We start from the raw sequence: 20,357 nt of genomic DNA, 5'->3' as shown, positions 1-20,357 counted from the left end.
TTTCAGGGCTGAGTTTTACTTCATCAATTCATTCCATGGGCGGTCGTCCCAAAACTCCCCGACCCATGCACCTTTGGAGCGGGCCACCCGCGGCCGCTCCATGGTCGCTGGATTTTGACCCGGGGCGATTGTGTTTTAGGACCACAGACCCCACATTCAACCTGTGTGCGCGCCGTGTGCTCTACCCGGCGCAGAGAAAGAGGGTTTTCGTCACACAGTGAATGAGCTACTTTTCCCACCACTGTCTTATTATTAATTATGACATTATTTTGCCATAAATGAGCGTGCCTTGTTTCATAGACTGTAAGTATTGCTCTCTCTCTCTTCATTTATTATTATAATGACCATGAGCGGTCCGGTGTGTATTATTATATTATTTATTTATTATTATAATGACCATGTGCGAATGCGCGATGACGTCATCGTTTCTCACAATCTCCTGTCCACACAGATCCACTGAAACGCATGTTTTGGAAAACCTTCACTTATTTATCCGTTTACAAAAATATCCGTTTTAGCGGCCAAAAACACCGTTTGCGTGTGGCTGAAAGGCCCAAACGCACACAAAAATGTGCGTTTAGAAAAAGATCCATGTACGTGTAGCCTAGGCCTTAATCCCCACCGGACATAGACAATAATGACCCCCCTGCAATAGGCTCTATTCACAGCAGCCATATTATGAAGACATTCACAGGTGTTACCAATGATACTAATGAAGGCTCTGTTCCATTCTGGTCAAACAGAGTCAGGGTGCTGATATTGTGCATGTTTTGGCTCACTGGAAACATTCTGCTACACCAGTGGGTCTAAAGTTGGGGTCCAGGGACCCTCATGGGCTTCCAAATGGCCCCTTACGGGTGTGTAACTCTGAGAGTGTACAAATGGAACCAAATGGACCCGTAAGGATCCATTTGGTTCCATTTGTACACTCAGAGTTGTGGGGGTCGTGGAAACCACTGTGCTACACTAAATGGAACAGAGCCTTCATTAGTATCATTGGTAACACCTGTGAAGGAAGTGATAATATGGCTGCTGTGCATATAGAGCCTATTGAAACCCTGACTGCAGTGGTGGAAAAAGTATGTTTTTTTTTACTTAAGTGAAAGTATCAATACAGCAATAAAGAAATACTGTTTCAAGTAAAAGTCTGGAATTCAAAATTTACTTGAGTAAAAGTACAAAGGTATTGGTATAAAAATGTACTTAAAGGACAACTTTGTTTTTTCACAACCAAGGTTTATATTTTAGCTTGTAATTAAAGAGTGTTGTTTTTTATTTATTTACTGCTTTCTATAATTTTAGCAATTTTAGCAATATTTTTTACAGTGGGCGGGGGCATTCTGTCCGGTGGCTAAATATGCCTTTTACACAATCCCATTTGTCCCATGGTCTTTGATGGCCAGATGTGAGTTATTGGGGGCTAGAAGAGCTACTGTAATTAATAATAAAGAAAACGCAGAGTTATTGTGTAAAAAAAATACATATTTAGCCAACGGACAGAATGCCCCAGCCCACTGTAAAAAAAGATTGCGAAAATTGCAAAAACTATAGAAAGCAGTAAATGAAAAAAATATATACACTAATCTTTTATTTACTTTAATTACAAGCTAAAATATAAACCATGGTTGTGAAAAACCAAAGTTGTCCTTTAAAGTACCAAAAGTAGAAAGTACTCATTATGCAGAAAGTCCCGTTCCTCAAGTTTTCAAATGTATAAAATGTGTAAAATGTATAAAACATCTTTTGAAAATAGCAGATCTACAAGCTCACAATGTGTCGCATGCCTCAAAATGGTACTTAAGTACAGTACTTGAGTAAATGTACTTTACACAAAGCTGCATCAATGCTTTTCTACTCACCTTCTGACGAATACATGCACTCCTGCTGTCTGCAGACAGATGGCAACATTGAGTTACTAAGCCCTGGATAGGAAAGCCCACAGGGAACCTGGAACAACAGTCACACTGCAGTTATGTTCTGCTCAGGGGTCACCAACATGTCCGTACACTGCCTTCCCCATTCTCTGCCTATGGTTTCTGGTAATATTATTGACCACTTATTCTGTATGTCCGTGGCAAATCATTTTTTTTTAAATGTCCACCACAAGCTGGAATGGTGGTGACCTCTCACATTATTCATATATTTTCATCTGATTCAATACACAGCACCGCTATGCACACCTCTAGATCAGTGCTTCTCACACTGTTCAGAAATAATTAATATTTGAACTGGTGAACTTGTAGGAGTTGAGAGAGAGACAGAGAGAGAGAGAGAGAGACAGAGAGAGTGAGAGTGAGAGTGAGAGTGAGAGTGAGAGTGAGAGTGAGAGTGAGAGTGAGAGTGAGAGAGAGAGAGAGAGAGAGAGAGAGAGAGAGAGAGAGAGAGAGAGACAGAGAGAGAGAGAGAGAGAGAGAGAGAGAGAGAGAGAGAGAGACAGACAGAGAGTGAGAGAGTGAGAGAGTGAGAGAGAGAGAGAGAGAGAGACAGAGACAGAGACAGAGACAGAGACAGAGAGAGAGAGAGAGACAGAGACAGAGACAGACAGACATGAGAGGTAGAGAGAGAAAAGGAGAGACTAGAGACAGACAGATAGACAGACAGACAGACAGACAGACAGACAGACAGACAGACAGACAGACAGACAGACAGTTATATCTCTGGGACCCCAATTTATACGGACCCCCCTTTGAGGACCAAATGCCACATAAGGGACACAAGAGCGGCGTCCTCCTCACTTCTTCTTGATGACCTTGTGGCTCTGACACATCTGAGCCAGGGAGACCTCCGGTCCAGGCGTGGTGGTGGTCTCGTCGTCGGTGGCCGCGGCCAGCAGGTCCACCTCGTAGCCTGGCCGGGGGGCTCTGGCGTGGAAGCAGTCGTACCTCTGCTGGCCCTCCGTCTCCGCGCAGCACGGGAAGCTCACCTTGCCGCCCTTGTCCTCCTGGCAAAACCTGTCCATCTCCTGACGCCACTGCAGACAGGACAGGGACATGGGAATAGGCTCTATTCACAGCAGCCATATTATGAAGACATTCACAGGTGTTACCAATGATACTAATGAAGGCTCTGTTCCATTCTGATCAAACAGAGTCAGGGTGCTGATGTTGTGCATGTTGGCTCACTGGTAACACTCTGTTACACCAGTGGGTCTACAGTTGGGGTCCAGGGACCCTCATGGGCTTCCAAATGCCCCCTTACAGGTGTGTAACTCTGAGAGTGTACAAATGTGTACATTTGTACACTCTCAGAGTTATGGGGGTCGTGGAAACCACTGTGCTAGACTAAATGGAACAGAGCCTTCATTAGTATCATTGGTAACACCTGTGAAGGAAGTGATAATATGGCTGCTGTGCATAGAGCCTATTAAGTACTGGACCTAAGTACAATTGGTGCTTCGCTTGAGTATGTCCGTTTTTCAATGCTTTATATACCTCTACTCCACTACATCTCACAACAAGCAAATAATCAGTGGTGGAAAAAGCACTACAATTGTGAACTTAGGTAAAAGTATCAATACTGCAATGTAGAAATGCTCCATTAGGGTGCGCTCCCACCACACTTTTATTTTACCTCTGGGGCGGCATCTGTTTGTCAATGCAAATGCGTGGATTCATAGACACACGGCTGGAAGCGGAAGGCCTATAAAATTCACGCCCACTTTTGACACAGCGCCGCTACTCGAGGTCCGTTAGCACGATGAACTGCAGCTCTCAATGCAATCTCTATGAGAGGCATTGTAAAATACCGTAATTTCACTGGTTAACTACTGAGGCTGTAGCCACATTTTTAACTTGTGAAATGAGACATTCTGCATTATGACTACTTTTACTTTTGGTACATTTCGATGCCAACACTTTTAGTACTTTTACTCGAGTACATTTACCATTACTGAACTTGACTCTGTAACAGCAGCATTTCTACATTACAGTATCGATAGTCTTACTTAAGTAAAAAAAATTGAGTACTTTTTTCCACCACTGCCACTATAGGCGTCACTGTGCCGTACCTTGTCGTCCACACAACTCAGGAGCTCCCCTTTCCCCTTGAGCACTGTTTGTCAATACTTTTACTTCTACTCCACTACATCTCAGAGGGAAATATTGTACTTTTACTCCACTATATGAAAACTTTAGTTACCATTTACTTTGTAGATTTTGATTATTATTACAAAACACACTAACATTGAAAATAGCCGATGTACAACCTCACTGAGCTTGTAGATCTGCTATTATCTAAAGATTGTTATACATTTGAAAACTTGAAATGGGACATTCATGCATAATGACTACTGTTACTTTTGGTACATTTTGATACCAATACTTTTGTACTTTTACTCAAGTATATTTTCAATTCCTGAATTTTACTTCTATATTGCAGTATTGATACTTTTACTTAAGTAAAACAAATTGAGTATTTTTTCCACCAATGGGTGTCCCTGCCATACCTTGTCGTCCACACAGCTCAGGAGCTCCCCTTTCCCCTTGCAGCACTGTTTGAAGCCACGCTCCAGGCGGTTGATGGTCTTTGACTGTCGCGCCAGCCAGCCGTAGCCCCGCCGCGGCAGGCACTTGAGGTCGTAGCGGGGGCGGAGCTTGCGGTAGCGGCACAGCGGCTGGACGTCGGCGGCGGCGGGCCGCCCGGGGGGGAAGTTGATGTCCACGGTCTCGGTGGGGGGTGGGAGGGGCCTCTTGGGCTTCTTCCTCCCTCTGACGCTGCCGGGTTTGACCTCTGACCTGGAGAGAAACAAACAACATCGTTGTTAAAGGGATATTTCACTTTAAAAATAAATTGGGGTCATTTTATCGTCTACTCAGGCTTTTGGGAGCACCCCGGACAGTTTTTAAGTTGCTTCATTCAGTATTTAGATCTTTGATATTCATTTTAGCAGACACGCCCCCTTCCCATAAAAATCCATTGTAACTTCAAACTCCATTTTAACCATGTTAGATTCATCAGAAACACCCGTCCTTGGTTCTGGTGACTGATATTGTCCTTCTAATACGTGAGGAGACTGTGTTTTTTCAATTACTTTTTTAATACATTTTTTATATATTTTTTGGAAAATGAAAAAGATTAACACATCGGGGTGCCAGAGGTTTATTAAAATATTATACATTCAGTGCCTGCGTTATACGTTTCGTGCTGTAGAAGCCCCGACGCGGAAGTGCATGTAAACAGAGCGTGCGTGCAAGACGGCGGAGGGTCCCGACTAACGCCTGGAACAATAATATTTCCATTGCGATCCTCCATTGCAGAGTGATCGCCGATCGAAAACGGCTCGCTTCCACCACGTTAAAAAGAAATAGAGATATTAAGCTTTTAGTCAAGGAGATAACATTGGAAAGGCCGACCGAAAGGATTTTTTACATGGATCCACATCCGGCCTCTCCTTCTCAGAAACTCCTTGGATGAGCCCAAAGTTTTGTTTTAGCGCCCCACGTGGGCCCCACGTATAAAAATAGAATTGGGTAAAAAACGGTCCGGACCGTTTTCGGCACTCATTGTGTTAAATACAATAAAAATAAATGAAAAAAGTAATCGGGCCCCCTCACGTATTAGGAGAGCAGGATGAGTCACCAGAAACAAGGACGGGTGTTTTTGATGAATCTAACATGTAAAAAATGTAGTTTGAAGTTATAATGGGTTTGTATAGGAAGGGTCTGATCAAATGAATATTATATATCTAAATACTGAATCAAGCAACTTAAAAACTGTCTGGGGGGCTCACAAAAGCCTGAGTAGATGATAAAATTACCCTTTTTTTAAAAGAGTGAAATATCCCTTTAACCTTTTCATGTGTTTTTGTCAGTTAATGACCTACGTGCTTGTAGTACAGTGTCTCACAAAAGTAACACAAATAGCCGATCTACAAGCTCACAACGTGGAAAGTAATTAAGCACATTTACTCAAGTGCCGTACAACAGTTTCAGACTGTGGTTGTACTGGTCAGCTCCCAGGTTTGAATGTGTCTTTGAAAGTGTGAAGCAGGGTGTTCCTGAGAAAGAGAATTTGTTCCCAGCGAAACTCCCTTGGGTAATCCATTAAAATCTATTCAAAATTGTGACAATTTAAATCGATTTAATATAATAAAATTTGCGACGCAAAAAGCAGAGGACGCGTAAAAAAAGAGATGAAAATACAGGATCTTTGTAACAGAATTGATTAAAAAAAAGAGTCATTTGCTACTGTATTGAAAAGAGGATAAGAGAAAAGTAAAACACCCAGGGGAAAAAAAGAAAAGATTTTTCGGTCATTTGTCTGGAAAATACATTTGTGTTAAAAGAAATCGTGAAAAATCGCATCGTGAACCTAGTATCGTGATTCCAATGGTATCGTGAGTTGAGTGAATCGTACTACATGCTTAGTAAATAAGGGTCAAAATAGAAGAAGACATACCTCTGACAGGAGGTGGGGTCAAAGGGGAACGGGGCCTGCAGTGGGGTGGGGATGACGGGCACCTCCTCAGTGGGCAGGTAGCCGGGGTTGGGGGCTTCACTCTGGAAGCAGGCCAGGGGGTCCCTGACGGGCCTCTTGCAGCAGCGATGAATGCGATCCTTCACCGATGACTCGTCCTTACAGAACGACATGAGGGCTGCCTCCCACTGCAAAACCACAATAAACATCAGTGGTGGGAAAAGTACTCGCATGTTTTTTCCCGGAATAAACAATTTACTTGAGGAAAAGTACAAAGGTATTGGTATCAAAACCTACCTATAGTACCAAAAGTGAAAGTACTCATTGTGCAGAACGTCCCATTGCACAAGTTCAAAATGTATAAAAAAATCTTTTGGAAAATAGCAGATCTACAAGCTCACAATGCGTCGCGATGCGACGCATTGTGAGCTTGTAGATCGGCTATTTTCAAATGGCCGAAATATATATAGTGCTGAAGTGGTTAATGTATGTTTTGTGATAATAATCTAAATCTACAAAGTAACTAGTAACTAAAGCGGTCAAATAATTGTTGTGGAGTAAAAGCACAATATTTGCCTCTGAGATGTAGTGGAGTAGAAGTAAAAGTACTGAAAACGGGGAATACTCCAGTAAAGTTAAAAAATCCTCAAAAGTGTACTTAACTACAGTACTTACTTACTTTACACCACCGATAAACGACAATACTGAATAAACATTCACAAAGGCATCAACGCTAGAGCATACCTGTCCTGTTCATGTCATAATGGGCGAACATTCTGCGAAAATAGTCCAAGTCAAGGCACCTTTATTTGCATAGTACATTAAGTCGACCTGAGGCCGATTCGACACACTTTTTTTTTTCAAGATGTACTGTACAAGCAACAGACAGTCAGTTTAGTTGTCCTCAGTCTGAGCTAGAAGCAATAGAGAAGAGGTGGGTCTTTAGGGTCGATTTAAAAAGCACTGCTTGATTTGATGAGGGGAGATTGTTCCAGAGTCTGGGGACAGCAACAGAAAAAGGCCCGGTGTTAGTTTGAAGGCGTGTTTGGGGAACTGCAAGGAGCTTTTGGGAGGTAAGCAGATCAGAAATGTACAGAAGCTAGGCAATTTAAAGCTTTAAAAACAATATTTCACTGGTAGCCAGTGCAGCTGGTGCCAAAGCGGGGGTATAACGTGCTCTCGTTTCCTTAGAAAATATGCAAACAATCTGCCAAAGTAGCAGATCTACGAGCTTATCGGGTGAAAGGGAGGTTTTGTCTCTCGGTTGTTTCAGGACGGTTCCACTGGCACAAGATCCTGTCAAGGCCTGTAACTGTAGAGGATGTTGTGTCTGGCGTCCTATCTGATCGGCAGTGTTGCCAAGTCTGCTTATCATAAGCGACTTTGGGCTTGTTTTTCTGTAAAGTCACTTGTAAATATTTCTTGTTGCTTGTTGCACTTTTTTGGGGCTCGTTGCTTAGTTGCTTATCTGGGCTTGCTTCCAAAACATCAGTCCCACTCCCAGCTCACATGAATCTGAACCATGTCATGCATCGTTTCATATTACTGTACAGCTCACCTTGCTATAGCACATTCAAGCTTAATTGGCCATGCATGAAACCATAGGCCAGTGATTCCCAACTTATAGGACACGGGCCCACTTGTGGGCCTTGTGGATATTGCAAGTGGGCCCCCAAATAATAGGCAAAACATACTTTTAGTGGCAACATTAATGTAGAAGGGGAAAAAGTCATGATATTTTTGGGGGGTGCAACCGCCCCTATATGTGAGGTTTGGACCCCCACCCATTGCACCCCCCCAACCCTGCGCTGTGATTGGCCACCATTGTACCCCCCTAACCCTGCACCGTGATTGGCCACCATTGTACACTGGTTGACTCTATTCAGGACCTTGATTGGCTAGTGAAACACATGACACATGTGCAGTCCTATAAATAGGACTGTGCACTTTAAAAAAACACATTTATGTTTTTTTTTAAGTGAATCACCCACTGTGATGACCACTGTGACCACACCGCCCACTTCACACTGGTTGTGATTTTTTCTTTCTCTTCTCTCTTTCTGCTTCCGATAAATACGAAAGTATTTCCATTGATCCAAGCCAGAACACAATCGATTGATTAATCCATTAAGACCGGGAACGCTTCTGTGTCATTTTAGATTTCTGTGGCTATTAAAAAATAGCTGATCTACTATTTAAAAAAATGCAGATATACAAGATACTATGAGCTTGTAGATCTGCTACTTTTTTGAAAAATCATGACATTTTTTAAAGCGAACATTTTAACTCAAATCTTTGCTTCTGGGGGAAAGGTTTTTTGAAAAAGAATTATGTCGCTATAATCCGTGGTTCTCAAACCTTTTCATGTCAAGGACCCCCAAAATGATATGAATTTGGCCGCGGACCCCCATCTAAAAATATGTTGTTCCTGGAACCCCCAGAAGCAAAGATTTGAATCAAAAATGTTATAAAAATATATATATTCAAATATTTGCACAGATGTTTCACGATTAAAAAAAAAATTGCAGATATACAAGCTCATAGCGCGGCACTCTGTGCCGCGCTATGAGCTTGTAGATCTGCTTTTTTGAATAGCCCCCAAAAATCTAAAAATGACACATTTGACGCGTTTTAAAGGTTCTATGACATTCATTTTCACTTTTTTTATTTTTTATGTTTTTTTGGGTGTTTTATGACCTCAATTACACCCAAAAAATCTGAACTTTGAACATTCAGTGGATTTTCTGTGGTCTGGGGTTTTCTGAATAATTAGGCAATGATTGACAGGCAAAATCCCTCAACAGTGACACCAGTAGGCAAAGATTTATTTTTTCATTGCAGTTGAAAAGGCTTTAGAAATGTGAGAGAAAAACACCTGCCATGGATCAATGGAGTGGAATATTTTGTTAAAACTTTGTATACACGTTTGAAGGACCATGACAAAGACTTTTAATGTGTGGTAAAACTGAACGTCATGAAACCTTTAAGGTCTTTAATGGGCTAAATACGAGTATCATCACTAGATATTCCATCACACGCGTATCGAGAGAGAGACTACTAACCGCCTGGGTGACGCAGCAGAGGGTCACTTCCTCCCCCCACGTCTGGTTCCCGCGGCAGCAGTCGATAAACGCCGCCTCGGCGCGCTCCACGGCCTCGCCGCGGCGCTTCAGCTGCCCGTACCCCGACGGAGGGAAGTAGGTCTGCGGGTAGCGGGCGCGGCGGTCGCCGTGCAGACAGACGGCCGCGAGGTTGCCGGGGTCGGGCCTGGCGGGCGGGAACTTCACCTTATACTGGAGGAAGGTGGGAGGGACGTGAGGGACCAGGGAGGTGGGACGACCTGGGGGGGGGGAGGAGAGTCAGAGAGTTTGTCACTTAGATCCAGTGGTGGGAAGTAACTTAGTACATGTTCTCAAGTACTGTACTTTAAAGAAAGACCCCCCCTAAAACATAATCATCAGGTATTATGGTTAGACTAGGAGGAAGATTTTTTTCAAAAAAGTGTACAGAAATTGTTAAAATTATGTTTTTATGTGGACACGCCTCCAGTTCATTAAGTATACCTGGTTCTCACCTTAGCACCTCCTCCACCACCTTAGCACCACCCACCTGTCCTAGTCCCTCCTCCTCCTCATGCCCACACCTGTTGTGTTATGATAATGAGGGGGAGGGCATGTTTTTACTATGTCACTAAAGCGCTTGTTTCTCTATTGGCACGTTTGACTCTCAAGGTTTCAGCCTTCAGGAAGAAACTCCAAATAGTCAGAGAAGACATAAAACACCATAAAAACACCACTGGGGGGCTTAATGAAGTTCTATCAACCTCATAGACACATGAAAAACAGAAAAAGTGCAAAACCATGGCACCACCTCTTTAAGTACGATTTTGACATATTGTTTACTTTACTTGAGTTTTTCAATATACGTTTACTTCTACTCCAGTACGTTTCAGAGGCAAATATTTTACATTTACTCCACTATAATTATTTAAACCTTACTTACTAGTTACTTTCATTTGAAAACTTAAGTTACTAGTTACTAACCAATGATCTACATGCTCACAACACGTCACATTGTGACGCGTTGTGAGAAGAAGGTCCCGATCTGAATCCTCAGAGCCATTCCAGATCTTCTTCCCGTTTCAAATCATAAAATCAACAGGAAGTTGACAAAACACAGTACTGGTTCAGTTTTGTAATGCTACGTACTCTCAGAATCTGCCTTGTTGCCTTCCTTTATGTGCTAAAAGAGTGACTTTGAGAGCTGTTGTACCTTTGAACACCTTGGTAAGTACTGTAGCACCTCTCCTTATTCTGTAAATAGACCTTTTGATGCTACAGAGCTTTTACTGATATGTTCTATTGTATGTATTGTATGTCATACTGATGAATTGAGTACAATGGACCACAATGGAAACAAGCCCCTGGGGCTTTTCCTCTTAGCATAACTTCTGACTGTACTGTTAATAATCGTGTTGATAAAGTATTCATTTAATCAATCAATCAACCAACGTTTTCACTGTAATGTAAAGTCAATGAGGAGACTATTTTGGAATATCAATTTCTAATCAACAGAGTAGCTAGTATCTCACCAATATTTGGAGATACTGTACATTATGACAAGGTAACTGCACAACCCAACCCTCTACCAAAGTGTTGTTTTGCTTTAACCCATTAAGACCTGAAGCCGATTTCTACAAATTCTAAATCCCAACAGTTTTCTGAAAAACGTATGTTTCTATATCAGTGGTGCTCAAACTTTTTCATGTCAAGGACCCCCAAAATGATATGTATTTGGCCACGGATCCCCATCTCAAAATATGTTGTTCCAGGGACCCCCAGAAGTTAAAAATGTTCGCTTCAAAAGAATATATATTCAAAGATTTGCACGCATTTTCACGATTTTTCAAAAAATAGCAGATCTACAAGCTCATAGCGCGGCACTCGGTGCTATTTTTGAATAGCCAAAGTATAAAATAATGCTTTTTTTTAACTCAAATCAAAAAATGACACTTAAGGGGTTAAAAGACCCACACCTGACCACCATCAGCATCCCTCCTCTGTAACTAAAAAAACAAGTTATGTAAACAAAATGCACGTTGCCCCATCCCAATGTAGGGGTTTTGTTAGCCACACTACCTTGTCTTCATAAACCCTAACATAGTAATAATTACAGGTTTTAACACCAATGTAATTGTATGCACACCACCATGTTAACGTAGCTGAGATCATTGTCCGACTACACCGCCTTGCACGGCCTAAAAATCACTGCTATAATTACATGTGCTAGCAATGCATACGTTTGCATGAGCTATACAGAAACCATGTCATCATATTCCAGCTGTGACTGTGCTGCATTGCATAAACAAGTAGTTTGTCCTCCCAGCAACTATACAGGCAGGTATGACATATACTGTAGGTATAGTCAAGTGTTTGTTCTTGAATACATCAGATTCTTCTGATGCACCTGAACACATCATCAGTGATGTTACCTGAGATCATCAGATGTTTCGGGTCTTTCAAACATCAGACATCCTACTCAGGCGACCCAGCCACGGCTGATCAGGCCGTGACTTGTGTTCAGGTGGCATTCACTTGTCCCCATGGTTCTCCTCTCCGAATCCAGAGCCATCTCGAGGCTTTCTCAGCTGCTTCGGTGATGTTCTTGATGGCTCTGCTCCTTGATGTTCCTGTGATGCCCAGGGCACTTAGGGCTTTGTGGAGAGAGTGCCCCACAAATCCTCTACTGCCAACTTCGATGGGCATACACCTTGCCTTCCAGCCTTGCACACGACAGTCAATGACCAGATGTTCGTATTTGGTCCTCTTCCTTTCATGGGCCTCCCCCAAGCGGTCCTCCCATGGCACTGTCAGCTCCATAATTACGATGTTCTTTGTGCTCTCTGAGACCAGAACGATATCTGGCCTCAGGGCGGAGCGGACTATGTGCTGGGGGAACCGCAACTGCTTCTCCAGGTCTACAGAGAGCTGCCAGTCCTGGGCTGTTGCCAGGATCCCGGCTGATGGCTTTTTACGACCTGCCTTTGGCTGATCTCCTGCTTTGACAAAAGCGATTGCGCAGGTGTTATTGCGCACTCGGCCAGGGCCGCTGATCCTTTTGCTGATGGCTTCTGCAATCGGTTTCAGTACCTGGTTGTGACGCCAGGTGTAGCGGCCCTGGCCGAGCGCTTTTGGGCAGCAGCTCAAAATGTGTTCAAGAGTGCCTCTTCCTGAACACAGTTGGCAGTTCGGGGTCTCCACTTTCCCCCAGGTGAAGAGGTTCGCTGGGCTAGGTAGGACTTCATAAACTGCCCGGACCAGGAAGCTGATGCGGTGTGGTTCACTCTGCCAGAGGTCCGTCCAGGTGACTTTACGGTCCATGGCATGCTCCCATCTGGTCCAGGCCCCCTGCTGCCTCAGACCAGCCGCTCTGCTTGTCCTTCCTTCCTCCACGGCAGTCCTGACCTCCTCCTGTATCTGCCTGCGCTTCTCCTTCCCCTTACACTCCCTGTGACGAGGTGGTGTTGGGAACATCCCCAGGCCTGCTCTGCCATGGGCCACCACTCCCACCAGATCTTTGTGACGCAGTCGTGATTCTGCGTCCAGCACAGCTGCCTGGGCACTCCACTTCCTTCCGGTCTTCACCACCACCCCTGCCTGGGCCACCTTTGGGTCCCTTGAGTCTCTGTACATCAGCACCTCTCGTGTCCGTGTCACCTTGAACTCCTCTTCCAAAGATTTCAGGGGCAACCGGAGCTTTGTGGTGTTCCCATAGAGGGCGATGTTGCTGAGGCTTGTGGGCAACCCTAACCATCTCCTGAGACAGGTACTGACTTTCCTTTCCAGGGTCTCCACAGTGGAGATAGGGACCTCGTACACAAGTAGCGGCCAGAGTATCCTTGGCAATATACCATGCTGGTATATCCATGCTTTGAACTTGCCCGGGAGGCCAGATCTATCCACTGCTCGAAGCCAGCTGTCCAGTTCCTGGCAGGTTGCCTGGACAGAGGAGGAGTCTTTGAGGCTGCTGTCAAAGACTTTGCCCAGGCTCTTCACCGGCTTCTCTGAGACTGATGGTATCATTGACCCTTCGATGTTGAAACGGAACCTGTCCGTGACCTTGCCCTTCTTCACCACGAGAGATCTAGACTTTGCTGGTTTGAATCCCATCCGAGCCCAGCGGATGAGTCTCTCCAGCCCTTGGAGGATCCACCTGCATCCTGGCACGGACTCTGTGGTGACTGTCAGGTCATCCATGAACGCCCTGATTGGGGGCTGGCGCGTCCCTGATTGGGTCCGTGGGCCCCGGCACTCTGGCTCCGCAGACTTCACAATCATGTTCATTGCCAGCGCGAACAAGGTCACAGAGATGGTACAGCCTGTGATTATCCCCACCTCCAACTTGTGCCACTCTGATGTTACTTCTCCCGCAGTGACCCTCATCCTGAACTGGTCATAATAATCCAGGATCAGGTCCACAACGTGGTGTGGCACATGGTGTTTGGTCATGGTGGTCTGGACCAACTTGTGTGGGATGGAGCCATATGCGTTGGCTAGGTCTAACCACAGCACAGTGAGATCTCCCTTGTTCTCCCTGGCTTCCCGGATGAGCTGAGTCACCACTCCAGTGTGTTCTAGACACCCCGGTACTCCTGAGATCCCTCCCTTTTGCACCGACGTGTCTATGTAGTTGTTACTGGAGAGGAAGTCCGCCAGACGCCTTGCTACTACGCTGAAGAAGATCTTTCCTTCCACGCTCAGCAGTGAGATTATCCTGAACTGGTCGATCTTCTTGGAATCCTTCTCTTTGGGGATCCAGACACCTTCAGCAAATCTCCACTGCTGAGCCACCTTCCCTCTCCTCCATATGACCCTTAGCATCTTCCAGAGTCGCTTGAGTAGCAATGGACAGTTCTTGTAGACCTTATACGGGACACCACTTGGTCCGGGGGCTGAGCTAGCTCTGGCCTTCTTCACAACCTCCTGGACCTCTTTCAGAAGTGGCTCCTTGGTGTTGAAATCCTTGGTAGGAGGTGGTGGTTCTACAAGGATATCGCACTGGCCCAGATCTTCCTGTCTGCAAGGATCACTGTAGGTGTTGTGGAGATGCAGGTCTATTTCCTCCTTAGAGCAGCCCAGGTTCCCATCCCGTTTCTGCCCCAGCAGCTGCTTTGTGAAGCCAAAGGGGTTGGCTATGAATCCAGCACGCTTCCTGGATCTGTCTTTCCGACGCCTTCGGTGACACTCAGCTCTGCGCAGGGTCATCAGCCTTTTCCTCAAGATGGCCCGCAGCCCTGCCAAGGGAGGTCGCTGGTCCTCACTGGCTTCCTTGTGCTGCTTCTTGAGGGACTTCAGTTCCTGTCGGATTTTGTGGATCTCAGCAGCCCTTCGGTTCATGGCGTAGGGAGTCCGAGCTGGTCTCTTCTCCTCTGCACCGAACCTCTCCTGGGCCAGACTAATGATGATGGTCGTCATTGTCTGCAGCCTTCGATCCACATTTCCCTTTGCAGATGCTTCGAGCACTTTATCGACGTCCTCGTCAAACTGCTCCCAAACTGTCGTCTTACAGGCCGGTGGCCACTTGATTCGAACCTTCGCCAGGGGCAGAATTGGGGGAACAGGTGATGCCACATGGAGGCTCTGGGCTCTGTGGGGTGATTCCTGGCCCGGCTCCTCCTGCGTCTCATCAGATGTGGTATCTGTGCGCTGTGACATGTTCTCCTCCACCAAACACTTCATCCTGGCCTGATGAATCTTGAGGCCATGGCTGTTTTTGCAGATTTTCCCGCATCTGCATACTGCGGTCGTAGTCGTTTGGCCGTCGCCATTGGTCGGTATTCTTGGATCCGTCAGATTGGGGTGCTCATCCTCCCCCCCTCTCGGGCACCCCTGGGGGTATTTTTCCATGTGTCGATCTGTAGCTTTATGGTGGGTTTCCTCCTCTCGGAGGAAGCGGTTTGGGCTGCCGACCCTCCCCGCCCCGGTTGCTGTCTTTCCAGGCTGCCAACTGTCTCTCCAGTAGTCACCAGTCTTTTCCTAGTCGTCAGCTAATCACGTCAGTGGCTGAATATCACTGTATTTCTCAATGAGTGTAGTGGCGCTGTTGCAGCAGTTAAAAAGCGGTATTACCCTCGAGGGAAATAAAGAAATACAGTAACATTCAGGCACGGATTAAAACTCTTCTTTATTGAACGATTCAGAATGTTTCAGAACATTCAGAAGTGGCCCAATTTGACGGGTAACATCCCTTCTGTGGCCTGAGGTTAAGCACTTTATATTTTGAATATCTATATGTATGCAAAGTAACTAAGTGCATTTACTCAAGTACTGTAGCTACTTAAGTAAAATGTTTTTTTTTACTTCTACTCCACTACATCTCAGGGGCAACTATTGTACTTTTACTCCACTACAATTATTTGAAAACTTTAGTTACTAGTTACTTTTTAGACTTTGATTATTATCGCAAAACACACTAACCACTTCAGCCCTATATGCATTTCGACCATTTGAAAATAGCAGATGGAGTCACACATGCACTCACTCATTCACTCTCATCTCACTCTCATTCACTAGTCACATTCACCCGAGACAATGTTCAACCTGAAATGAAAACAGAATCCATAAAATAGATTATACTCACGCCCTCTTGGTGAGAAACGTGCAACCAGATCCACCTGGGACGGAGCTGGGTTCACTGACGGAGAGAAGAGTAATAATATTATCAAGAGATTAAAGTGTTGTTGAACTGGTTGAAGTGTGTGTGTGTGTGTGTGTGTGTGTGTGTGTGTGTGTGTGTGTGTGTGTGTGTGTGTGTGTGTGTGTGTGTGTGTGTGTGTGTGCACACACACATTTGTCATGCTGCTCTGTGTCAAAGTTCCCATAAAGTGAACAGCAGTGACTAATATTAAATGACAGCTTACATTGCAGCACAGTAGTGACATCGACAGCTCTCTCATCTGTCCCCATGTGTTATTATGTCTTCCTGCTAATGCTGCCTAATAATAATACGCGCTTCATGACGTGGGCAGAGTTTTCAAATAGGAGCATTTAATGAATATCCTCTTTGGGCTAATACCCGTCGGGGTCGCCACAGCGGATCATCTGTTCCCGTCTGGTTCTGTTTTCTGTGTCTTCCTCAGTGACTCCTACCACACTGCATGTCCTCTCTCGCTGCATCCATAAACCTCCTCTTTGGCCTTCCTCTTCTCCGCTAGTGGTTCGACTTCCGTGGGGGGGTATTATATCGTCTCCATTTCCATATTATCGTTTGCGTCTTATTCTTTGTGTTATTCACTGTCTCTGCTACGTCCTCGCTATGTTCTGCCAGACCACGTCTCCAATTTCCAACACATTTCGCCCCAAAAATCGATCACGCCCGGTGCCTTTGGATAGTGTTCTTTCAATTGTTCAGTATATATTTCTATTCGTTATTTGGCCCATATTTTGCCTCCGTTGTTCACTATTCTATCCTTCAGTGGTGTACAGGCAGGTGGTGTACAGGCAGGGCACATCTCAGAGGCAAATATTGTACTTTTACTCCATTACAATTATTTGAAAACTTTAGTTACTAGTTACTTTGCAGATATAAATGAATACATTATAAAATACATTAACCACATTAGCCCTATTTTATACATAGGCTATTTGAAAATAGCCGATCTACAAACTCACAACGCGTCGCATCGTGACGCGTTGTGAGCTTGTAGATCTGCTATTTTCAAACATTTTAGTACTTTTACTTTTGGTACTTTCAGTACATTTTGATAACAATACTTTTGTACTTTTACTCAAGTAAATTTTGAATTCCGGACTTTTACTTGTAACAGAGTATTTCTACAATGCAGTATTGATACTTTTACTTGAGTAAGAAATGCGAGTACTTTTTGTCCCATATTGTGCCTCCGTTGCTCACTATTCTATCCTTCTTCTTCATCTACTTTCCGCCACACTGGATGCCTTATGCCACTTTGCTGCCTCCCACAGGGTCGGACTCGGTTTATGAACAACATCTTCTCCTTCACCATCTTAACCTCGCCTCTCTTGGTTTATCCCCAAACCTGGGCTGATCCTCCAATGTAGTCGTTTCTGATCTCGTCCTTCCTTGTCACTCCCAAGGAAGATTTTGAAAGGAAAGGACAGAGTCCGTCCGTTCTCCAGATATATGACGTGACACTCACGGGTGGCAAAATCGCACCGGAAGTTCGATGAATAACATTGCAGTGGATGGAGCCGGCTGGAGCAGCTCATGAACAAACATTATTTCTGAATGATTGAGACCATTGTAAAATAATCGCTTCAGGAAAATAAAAGAAAACATATCACTCATTTTTTCCTGCTCTCTTGTTTTTCCATGTACACTCTACATAAATGTATTTAGGTATCCAAAGAGCAGAGAGAGTAAGATTCTCACTGGGCAGCCAGACTGATTGACAGCTGTCTGCCAATCAATCAGTCAACACCTGTTGACAGCTCACACACGAAAATATCAAAAGTAAAAGTACTCATTATACAAAATGTCCCAATTCAAGTTTTCAAATGTATACAAATATTTTGAAAATAGCAGATCTACAAGCTCACAATGCATCAAATCGTGATTTGTGATGCATTGTGAGCTTGTAGATCGGCTATTTTCTTACTGTATGTTTTGTAATAATAATCAAATCAATGTAATACTCAATAATCAAATAATAATTGAAAAGTAATTAAGTACATGTACTCAAGTACTGTATTTAAGTACAATTTTGAGGCATTAGTACTTTACTTGAGTATTTCCAATTTCCAATACTTTTACTTCTACTCCACTACATCTCATACTTTTACTCCACTACAATTATTTGAAACATATATGTATGTATGTATGTATGTATGTATGTCAGACATTTTTTATAATAAAAAAACCCCGAATATATTATCAAACATCTACAATACAGTATGAACTATAGTGTTAACAGAGTGACAATGACATCACATGAGTCATTGTGAAACAATTATGATTCATGGTCACACACTATTTCAGTAATATAATTAAATTGATATATCTTATTGTATTTATTTCATTTTATTTGAATGCAGGGTCATTAAAATGAGTCCATATAAAACAAAATATGTGTTGAATTAACTGTGGAAAAAGTCATTGGTTAAAGATTGGAGTCATTGGACTAACAGCTATATCACAAAACTTGAAGAACAAGGCACTGGATTAATTAAGCTTGGCTGTTAGCCTGGTCCGGACCACTTTGTAGATTTTGATTATTATTGTAAAACATACATTAAGAAGATAGCCGATCTACAAGGTCACAATACATGGGGGGGGTGCAGGGGGAGGGGGGCGGGGGGGGACGTGTGTGAGCTGTCAACAGGTGTTGACTGATTGTTTGGCAGACAGCTGTCAATCAGTGACTGTCAATCAGTCTGGCTGCCCAGTGAGAATCTTACTCTCTCTGCTCTTTGGATACCTACCGGTAAATACATTTATGTAGAGTGTACATGGAAAAACAAGAGAGCAGAAAAAAATGTGTGATATGTTTTATTTTATTTTCCTGAAGCGATTATTTTACAATGGTCTCAATCATTCAGAAATAATGTTTGTTCATGAGCTGCTCCAGCCGGCTCCATCCACTGCAATGTTATTCACCAACTTCCGGTGCGAGTTTTGCCACCCGTCATATATCTAGAGAACGGAATTACTTTCTGTCCTTTCCTTTCAAAATCTTCCTTGGTCACTCCTAAAGAGAATCGTAGCATCCTCAATTCTGCCACCTCCAGCTGCGCCTCCTGTGTTTTCGTCAGTGCGACCGTTTCCAAGCCGTAGAGCATGGCTGGTCTCTCTATCGTCCCATACCATACATCTTCCCTCTCACTCTTGCTGGTACACCCTTCTGTCACAAAGCACTCCTCCCTGACACTTTCTTCCATCCTTTCCACCCTGCCTGCACTCTCCTCTTCACCTCTCTTCCGCACTCTCCATTACTTTGGATGGTTGACCCTATAGGTAGCGCATGGCTCCACCTTTCCAGACTCTCTTCCGCATTTGATGGATATCTAAACCGTTCTTATTGAAAGACTGGATTATGAAAAATAATACTGCATAATCTGCAGTTCAAATGGAATCCCCCGAATACTTGACTCGGGGGATCAAATGGATGCACACACACACACACGCACGCACCTGCTGGCTGTTTGAAGAGATCTGTCAGCTCTGTCAGGGTGACTTCTCTCTGCATGAGGTCAGGTTCTTCTATCTCTGGAGGACACACGCACGCACGCGCGCGCGCGCGCGCACGCACGCACGCACGCACGCACGCACGCACGCACACACACACACACACACACACACACACACACACACACACACACACACACACACACACACACACACACACACACACACACACACACACACACACACACACACACACACACACACACACACACACACACACACACACGAGTTTAATACGCAAAAGAACTGCTTCACAGGATACAGCAAAAGCAAAACAGATTGACAGACAGACAGACAGTATACTGTAGATTCATACTGTCAAGTGGAAAGTTCAAAACTGTTACTTTTCAGGACATGGGAAAAAAATGTACCTTGTGTTCCAATGGATCCTATGTAGTTATTATTTAGTCACAAGCTCTTGTTAATACTTTTCATGGCTTTCATATTTCTAAAACCCACAGACACACTTAAAGGACGACTTCACCCATTTTCAACCTATCTTCATATAATTGGTCCTCACTAATACTCATGATATAATGGTAGCATTTTTGTCTACTCTGTCTTTGCCTCAGAGGAGGGCTGTGGACAGTTCAGAAACCTGTCTACCAGTGACATCATCGATGGATAATAGAAGCCACACACTGTCCATTACTTGCAAAAAACCTTTTTGATTGCTATTGTTGTTCGGACTCCTAACTCCATTTCAGCTTGATTTCTGCTCG

At 44.1% G+C, this 20,357-nt stretch overlaps 1 protein-coding gene across 2 annotated transcripts in view; it reads right to left on the bottom strand.

Moving 5' to 3' along the window:
• ecm1b (extracellular matrix protein 1b) overlaps positions 1-20,357 on the bottom strand; it is a 28,728-nt gene that overhangs the window by 3,770 nt on the left and 4,601 nt on the right. The window contains exons 4-10 of one of the 2 annotated variants that reach the window (XM_084053214.1): positions 19,582-19,656; positions 16,054-16,107; positions 9,477-9,754; positions 6,397-6,602; positions 4,445-4,733; positions 2,736-2,971; positions 1,860-1,947 (exon numbers count right to left, since the gene is read on the bottom strand). In XM_084053214.1, the coding sequence (XP_083909340.1) occupies positions 1,860-1,947; positions 2,736-2,971; positions 4,445-4,733; positions 6,397-6,602; positions 9,477-9,754; positions 16,054-16,107; positions 19,582-19,656 (1,226 nt within the window). Of the gene's footprint in view, positions 1-1,859; positions 1,948-2,735; positions 2,972-4,444; positions 4,734-6,396; positions 6,603-9,476; positions 9,755-16,053; positions 16,111-19,581; positions 19,657-20,357 lie in introns of both variants that reach the window. The other variant, XM_084053215.1, reaches the window with a different exon arrangement.

This window comes from Gymnoscopelus microlampas, assembly GCF_963454915.1.
Source record: "Gymnoscopelus microlampas genome assembly, chromosome: 3".
NCBI classification, from domain to species: Eukaryota; Metazoa; Chordata; class Actinopteri; order Myctophiformes; family Myctophidae; genus Gymnoscopelus; species Gymnoscopelus microlampas.
This window is presented reverse-complemented; position numbering and strand designations above follow the sequence as displayed.